The sequence below is a fragment of the Aplysia californica genome, unplaced genomic scaffold (genome assembly GCF_000002075.1).
Source record: "Aplysia californica isolate F4 #8 unplaced genomic scaffold, AplCal3.0 scaffold00156, whole genome shotgun sequence".
In the NCBI taxonomy this organism is placed as follows: Eukaryota; Metazoa; Mollusca; class Gastropoda; order Aplysiida; family Aplysiidae; genus Aplysia; species Aplysia californica.
In genome coordinates this window covers 269,241-278,098 of record NW_004797426.1, presented here as the reverse complement: position 1 = coordinate 278,098, position 8,858 = coordinate 269,241, and the positions used below count along the sequence as shown (strand labels likewise).

Sequence of the window (8,858 nt, the reverse complement as noted above, 5' to 3'; positions counted from 1 at the left end):
GGTTTAAATTAATAAGGATTGGTGGACCCCTGGGTCAACGTAGTGAAATTATAAGTAGATCTAGGTTTAATTAAGGTTTGGTGGACCCTGGGGTCAACGTAGTGAAATAAGTACATGTAGATCTAGGTTTAATTTTAAGGATTGGTGGACCCAGGAGTCAACGTAGTGAAATAGGAAGGTTTAGGTTTAAGGTGGACCCCAGGGTCTACCTAACGAAATTTAATACTAGTTAGGTTTTAGAATAGGTGGACCATGCGGTCACCGTAGTAAAATAAGTAGGTTTAATCACGGTGTCCCGGGGGTCCACCAATTCTTAATTAAACCTTCTTATTCCTCTACGGCTATGGTGACTCCGGGGTCCACCAATCCTTTTAAAATTAAACCTACTTATTTCACTACGGTGACCCCGGGGTCTACTAATCTTTAAATAAATCTACTTACATGTATTTCACTACGGTGACCCCGGGGTCCACCTGTCCTAAAACCTAGTATTTTGCTAGGTAGACCCCGTTTTTAACAATATCCAGAAAATAACATAAAATGAGTATATAGATCTATATCTATACGTATTTTATTAAGTATATACTTAAAAATAAAAGACTGAGCAGAGGCTTACAATGTAAATTCTGTGCTCTACACGTAGAGAAAGTCTTAAGTTTGCGCAAAACAGATTTTAGAAAAAAAAGTTGATCTAATTATTCTAATAAAAGTAAAAGTGATTGTTATGGTGAGATTTGTTATTATTAATTCTGGAAATACAGATAGTTGCTGAATCTAAAATTAACTAGAACTGTGCAATTCGTTTTATTTCAATTCCAAAGCCCAAAGGCATAGCAATGAGTTAGATCTAGATCTAGCAGTTGTAGGCTCTCTGGCTGCTTCTAACATTTGTCTGCTACTACTGATTCTAGACAGGGAATCTAGATCTAGATCTAGCTATCACCTGCACTATTAAAGTCAAATATATGGTAAAATAAAAACAAAACTGTGAATCGCTTTGTCAGTCAGTACATCCCAATTGCCATAGCAGCACGTATTAATAGTTGAATAATTATACCGAAGCAACATGTTATCACAGTGTGCAGGGGAGAGCGGGGTGCCCGGGTCGCTGACCGGTCGATTCGGTGGTTCGGCTTTTGTAGATCTATGCATTTTTTACGGAAAGCCCTATTACTAGATCTATTAGTGTTGTGAAAACTTCAACCTCTACAGCTAAGGCGGCAAAAGATGTTGGAAAATAATAATACGTCCTGAAGTTTCATAATTTATACAGAATAATACAGCCAGTAGTTTTTATCTCATCGAGTTATAAAAATGGCCTTGTAACTTGTTTTCAGAAGCAAATTTTAATAGTTACAGTTCTACCGAATCGATTTTCACGCAAATTCAACCATTTTGATGACCATTTCTTTTCCTTTTAAAAAGATAAAGGCCTGTCGGATGTGGCAGTGCGATTAACACTAAGTTGTTTAGACCCATCAAAACACAAGGCTTCGTGGCCGATCACAAAGGTCTACGGGGCTTATCGAGGCCGATTCGCCCTGCCGCGTGCACGTTCACTAAACTGCCTACTAGATAGAATCTACTACCAAAGATTCTTCTCGATCTTTGCTACTACTACTACTACTACTACTACTACTACATCTACATGTAGGCTACTACTACTAGACAGTACGAGAGATGTACTACTACGAGACAGTACGAGAGAGTGCCACCCAGGCAAAGATAGTGTAACTTTGACTCAGCCACGTTGTGTACACACTTTTTATACCCCAAATTTGACCCGGAAGTCCATTCGGAGACCTTTTTACTTGACCAAAGTGTGCCAAAATGGTAGCCTAGATTTTGCCCCTCCATGAAGGAAAAATCTGGCCCTCATTCAAACCATTGAGATTGAGCAAAACTTTGCGTATCGTGCTTTGTTCTTACAATATTCATTATGATATATATAAGTTGTACACTGAGACAAAACTGTACTAAATGAGAAAGGTGCACCATTATGAAAGTGGAACGAACTCAGTTGCCTTAAAAGGGTGTCCCCTGGTAGTTTAAGCATGTGTGGCCTAAATAAGCTAAACCCCCCTCCCTTACCTTATTTAGGCCATATGTGGCCCAAATAAGCACTCCCAAAAATTTTACGTGCATTTTCACGACTCGTTTTTCTCTTGGGACCAATCAGTAAACAGCTGGGTCATGCCAGGAGTATATAAATAGACTCTCTGCCCTTTGGCCATGCTTTTCTCTCTCTCTCTCTCTCCCCCCTCCTCTCTCTCTCTCTTTCTCTCTCTCTTTCTCTCTCTCTCTCACTCTCGATAAGAATGGTGGATGCGAATCTACATCCCTTCGAAGTGGGATGAATTTTTAAAGGGCATCGTGCGTTTGAGGAAGAATTTCAAAATCCTCGAAATCAGTCACCGCCAAGAACAGCACAATCAAAGACGAGCCGAAACACTACCCGGCGGAGTGGCAGTAGTGCGCCCCCCCCCGGTTTGTGTTCAAGTCTCTTTAACAAAGGTTTATTAAAGCTTTCTGAGGGTTGAAAATGGCACTTTTCCATTGCTGCTATTATTCAATTTGTCATCGCCTCTCTTACAGTAGGCTACGCAAACCTGGGCAGGAACACCAACCCTGACGGTATGATCACCAATCCTATAGTTTCTACTCTAATTTCCCACAATTTTTTACGCATTCGATTCTGGCACGCCAAACCAGAGCACAATTTCACTTAATTTATTTTTAAAAAAAATTATTTTGGCAGCCTTTATGTTCACGACCGAGCCGCGCAGAGGGACATTGGTCGAGTGCACACAAATAGGCCAATAACTTACTGCCCAGGGTGAGATTCTAGATCTACCGTCTGAGAAGCAAGAAAGCAAGTGTGCCCCCCCCCCCTCTCTCTCTTCTCCTTTTCTCTCTCTGTCTGTCGTCTGTCTGTTTGTCAGTCAGTCTGCCAGTCAGTCAGCCAGTCAGTCAGTCAGTCAGTCTGTCTGTCAGTCTGTCTGTCAGTCAATCAGTCTGTCTGTCTCTCTGTCTGTCTGTCTGTCTGTCTCTCTCTCTTTTCAAAGATTTCGGGATGTAAATCTAGGTTACGGGTTTTACAAGGGAAAGTCGGAGTTGGAAGCGCTCTCGGCACCTATCGCGTCGCAAATCTGGTTGCTTTGACACCTTCATCGGAATGGGGTTAGAACAAGCCCAAAACTTTTTTTTAGAGGGTTTTACGGCGCTCGCAACTGCGTAAGGTCATATGAGCGCCAAGGGGTGGGTGTCAACAGAGAAGTCTTTACAGGGAATCAGACTTAGACTGCTCACCTTTCTAGCTTCAACAGCACAAAGTCTGCTTCGACTATCAAGGCACCCCGGAAATAGCAGGTCACTAGAGAGTGACAAACATACAAAAGAAGTAGAGGAAAATGACAATAGTAAGGATTTGGAAAGAAAAAGCAGCAGTTCCCTGTTGTAGATCAGGCACAGTTATGAGCGTGACATGAGTCAGCCCATTTACAATTCTACTATTCTTGAACGAGAAATGCCCCCTCCCCCCCCCCCCCTCTTTGGGAATGGCCTAAAGACACTACAGTCAGTGGCACTGCCCCGCGGGGAAAGTCCAAAACAGGAAACAAGAAGATCAAAATCTACAAAAAAAAAAAAAAAAAGTTTGGAACATTTAGCCCTCTGCGGTAAGAGCCCGTATGTCTTAAACAGATCGTGAAAATGCGCGTACATTTTTTTTTCACAGTAAAACAAAAACAATTTTTAAAAAACATGTCCTAAGATTAAAACAGTAAAACAACAAAAATTTATAAAAAAACATGTCCTAAGATTAAAACAGTAAAACAACAACAATCTAAAAAAAAACATGTCTTAAGATTAGAAAAGTAAAACAACAACAACAGGGGGCGAATGGACAGAATCAGTTAAAATTATTAAGTAACCACAAGCCTCAGCTCTAATAAACCCTGACAACACAACAGCATCACATTACCCACCACTTCGGAACTTCCGTAAAGACAGTCATAGTAGGGAACGGGATAGAAGGTGCCCACGTCCCTCATGACTCATTGGAGCAGAGGAAGATAGGACTAACGCTAATATTACTTAAACGCGATCCCACACCATCACTCATAACAATCATTCTTTCTAAAATCCTCATTGCTCTCAGAACAATGACGTACATCTATAATCCCGAAATTTCTGTAACAGTTACGTGTCAGACTGCACGTAATACACTATTGGACACTTCCATACACTCTTTTTTCTACTAATCAGATGGTGTCAATCTCACATAAATTGGCAAGGGAAAAAAAAGTAAAAGAACCCCCCCCCCCCCCCAACATTATTACATTTCTTTCTCTTTTGAACCCCAGCCACAAAAACGTACATGTTTTTATGCCCTGAAAAGAACAGTATCACTCTCTTTTGAATTTTAAAAAAAAATGTACATGTTTTTATGCCCTGAAAAGAACAGTATCACTCTCTTTTGAAATTTAAAAAAAAAAAAAGTACTTGTTTTTATGCCCATAATAGAACAGTATCACTCTCTTAAAAAATGTACTTGTTCTTATGCCTCAATTGATACAATTTAAATCATTTAGGACGTAGGCTTCGACCAAGCCTGTCCAGGGTTGAGAGGGATACAACATCCCAGCAGAAAGACTTAGATACTTACTAGATAAAAATTAATACCCACTGGGGAGTCAAATTCGGGTCTCCTGAGCATGACAGAGGAGCACCTAGCAGCCACATCACAGACGCAAGTAAGCTCTTCTGGCCCAAGTAAAAGGAGTCAAAATTACTGTCGAAGTAAAAGGAGTCAAAATTACTGTCGAAGTAAAAGGAGTCAAAATTACTGTCCAAGTAAAAGGAGTCAAAATTACTGTCGTGCATACCGAAAAAAAAAAAGAAGCAAAGTCAAGGAGGTACGACAGGTTCATTCATGTACAGCAAGGTATGATGAGTCTGTTCATTCATTTGTCAATACAGTCATGTTATCAGACATCTCTGCTTCCCCATTGTCTGGAACATTACGGACAGGGAGCGTGTAGCAACACATTCTGTGAGAACACATTGCAGGAAGCGTGTAGTAGTGTGTTCTGTAACGACACACTGAAGGGAGCGTGTAGCCAAGTGTTCTATGGCGACTCACTGAAGGGAGCGTGTAGCGAAGTGTTCTGTAACGACACACTGAAGGGAGCGTGTAGCGAAGTGTTCTATGGCGACTCACTGAAGGGAGCGTGTAGCGAAGTGTTCTATGGCGACTCACTGAAGGGAACGTGTAGCGAAGTGTTCTATGGCGACTCACTGAAGGGAGCATTTACACAATATATATATACAGAAAAAAAGTCAGTTCAGATATTGTTACAAATTAAACAATTTACAAAAACCAATAGATCATTCATGTCTCCCCTTCAGGGAACACACACACATACAAAAAAATAAAAAGTCACAGAAAACAGCTTCCATCCACGTACGATAGTTATAAATATAATCAATAAATGAGTCACAATAGCGGTCACGCAGACCATGTAAAAAGAAACCCTCGTCTAATCACGCACACGCCCGAGAGGGAAAGTCACTCGCGGGGAGTATGAGGCTCCTTGAACGTCAGCTGTAGAGCCCACCTCAGAACACAGCCATCCATCATGGTGTCCCTTGGAAAAACGCAACTCTCCACTCCGAAATGGTTAAAAAAAATAATGGACAAAAACGGTACAGATCATATTGTCATGATGCACAATGAAATATCATCGACCCAGTAGGAACTTTAAAAAAAGAAGAAAAAACACTCTTTTCTTCATTTCAAGATCAACTGTGTTGATAAACTCTTGCACAAAAAGAGTCGAGCCTCGTAAAATACATAGATACAAAAAAGCAAACAAAAGAAACAGAGGTAGGAGAAACCCTTTAACCCTAACTCTGGCAAATGGTTTCAACAGGAATGGCAGGGCCAGTCAGCCAAAACGTGCACATGCTTTACAAATCAAATTTATGGACTTGCATCAAATAAAAACCCTACAAAAGTATATATTTTCTGAAAGATAATTGAATGAACTTTTATATTTTACCATTGAACATATGATTTTATTTTATTTTCAAGGGGTTATGTAACTTTGAAATCCAAGATGGCTGACATAAAAAATTTACATGCTCATTAGCATATTCACCAATCTAATGTATTCCTTGTTATAAAAAATGTGAGATAGCAGAAATATGGGTTTTTCAATTACCTTTCAGAAAATGTATAGTTTTATAGGTTTGAGAAGAACAGGTAATGAGTTATGACTGTTTCAATTTGTCATGTGGTCTGTTTCGAACGCAGCTGATACTCGCTAATTTTATACCAAACTCAACATAAAAACACTCTAAGTACAACCATGTGGTTTTCAGCAATCTGCTGGTAGTCTGTAATAATTAGTATAGCAAAAGGAACCTACTTTACTCTATAGCTCTCCTTTTTCTGCCCCTATTAGACTCCCAAAGTAGTAGAATCTAGTGTTCCATTTGAAAGAGAAGTCGGGGCAGGATGAGAACTGGTAATGTATCCCCATTGTCTGTCAGATCTAATCCCAATCTTGACTGAACACCAATAAATCCACCACTAACAGTGTCTGAATTACTTTCCCTAGTCAATTCACTTTCAAATGTATCCAAAAAAGATCGATTTTTGGCCATTTTAGACCCACACAAGTGATAGATCTACACTGGCATTAGTGGCTTGTGACCTGATCAACAAGCTTTCAAAACATCCCTCTGTTTTGAAAGCAAAATACTCTTCTCCTAAGCCAGAATGGTAGAAATATTCTGATTGGTTGTAGGTTAGCCTTTTAGCCAATCAGAAATCACTTTAGGAAGCCCCAAATATTTAGTTGGAAGGCAGAAGCAGCAGTTTACTATATGGTCCTATGAGATCGGCCCTGCCAGTTTCATGGCAGGAAATGGGCCGATTTAATCGGCCCTTGCCAGAGTTAGGGTTAAAACAGACCTCTTCTATTTCTCCAACAGTACTTGCTTTTTTAAAGCACTTTAATGCGACGCTGAAAATTATCCGTTCTGGTCCGCGTCAGGCTCGAGAAGACCGTTGTTGTCACCCTTCTTGCTGGGTGACCAGATGGGGCTATTTTTAACTGCTGGCTGTGTGGCTGCAAAGCGTTAAACACGAAACCACCAGAACAAAATTTCTGTAACAGAAGAGTCCTCTTTTTCGACAAGAGTGACAAGCACGCGCAGTTTATCTTTTGCAGCTCAGAAGATCTGTTCATGCCACATGGGATGGGTGGCCTTTGCCTGACCGGCAATTTTCCACATAATTGTATCAACGGGAACAAGTTGAGACCACGAGATCAGGTAGTAGGGCTAACTCCACCCAGCATGGTGTCAAAAAAACTGACTGAGCGTCGTTCAAAACCATGGGCTGACGGCACAACAACAGAGCATCGTATCGTCAGTCACACAGGGGATGAGCTGCCACATCAGAACACACCAACTTTGTAGACAGCGCTTCGTTGTCACTGTAGTCGCTTCTCGTGTTAAGTCCATGAAAAAAATTGGCACGAAACTTGCACAAATGCCGCACACTAAAGGTCAAAACCCTGTTCGATGGGACACCAAAGGTGTGCACACGCCGCACACTAAAGGGTCAAAACCCTGTTCGATGGGACACCAAAGGTGTGCACACGCCGCACACTAAAGGTCAAAACCCTGTTCGATGGGACACCAAAGGTGTGCACATTTACTGGCACACGTAATTGGGGCCTACGAGGCTACTATCTCTCGGACACCGAAAATTGCAGACAGAACGGGCAATTTTGATGCACCTTCAGCATGACTTCTACAGCTTTTTTGTTTCCAGTCTCGTTGAAGTAGGAAACCAAGCTTCCAATTTTCGTCAGCCGTTCCTTCAGCCTCTGTAAGAAGGCTGCGGCCGGCCCATTACAGCCCCGCTGATACTGACTGTAGACAGAAACAAAGCAAAATGTTACGATTCAAACGTCAGATGATGGTTAATTTTTGTTTTTTTGGTAAGCATTTTACGGTTCTCGAAACTGCTTAAGGCCATATGAGCGCGCGGGACACACCAAACATTTTCAATTGGTAGGAAATTTTTCAATTTTGTCCGGGTGGCAGCCGAAGCCTACTCTTATCGATTTTGGACCACCAAGAGATCTTTAACGTGCGCAAATTGCACACACGCGTGATGTTTTATGTTTTAGTAGAGAGTGACAAACATACAAAAGAAGTAGAGGAAAAACAACGATAGCATGGATTAGGAAAGAAAAAGCAGCAGTTTCCTGTATGCAGTTCAGGCACAGTTATGAGCGTGACATTGATGAATCAGCCTATTTACAATTCTACTGAGCATAAGAACATATTAACGTCCCCCCTTTGGGAATGGCCTAAAGACACTTCAGTCAGTAGCACCGAGAAGATGTTCTAGTCTGTGTTTTACGGCACTTGCAACACATTTAGGTCATATAAGTGCTGAAGATTAGGTGCTACTACTAGAAGACAGTACAAAAAAAAAAAAAAAGGAGAAGTGAGGATGGTAGATGTTTGATAGGAGGGAAGTAACAAACCATACCAGAGCACCCGCAAACCACCCACATTCAAAGGCCAGATTTGTGTATTTCGTTAGTTGCAAAGAGAAACACTTCATACATCAGATTTTCTTTCCATAAAAGCAAAGCCTTACATAATAAAGAAACAACATTTCCACTATGGCAAAGTTTACAGAACAAACAAATAAGAGATTTCCACTATGGCAAAGCTTACAGGGGGCTCTCGTGCCTAGAGGTTAAGGTGTTGGCCTCTCATTCAAAAGGTCCCGGTTCGAATCCGGGTAGCGACCGAAAAATTTTCTTCTC

At 41.1% G+C, this 8,858-nt stretch overlaps 1 protein-coding gene across 1 annotated transcript in view; it reads right to left on the bottom strand.

Annotated features, from left to right (window-relative positions):
• Positions 1 to 5,899: 5,899 nt before the first annotated feature.
• The window catches only part of LOC101847721, a gene marked incomplete at its 5' end in the record, with an annotated part of 34,192 nt that continues 31,233 nt past the window's right edge, over positions 5,900 to 8,858 (bottom strand). Inside the window, 1 exon segment of the mRNA XM_013082032.2 lies at positions 5,900 to 7,947. Within this exon segment, the coding sequence (XP_012937486.1) occupies positions 7,761 to 7,947 (187 nt within the window).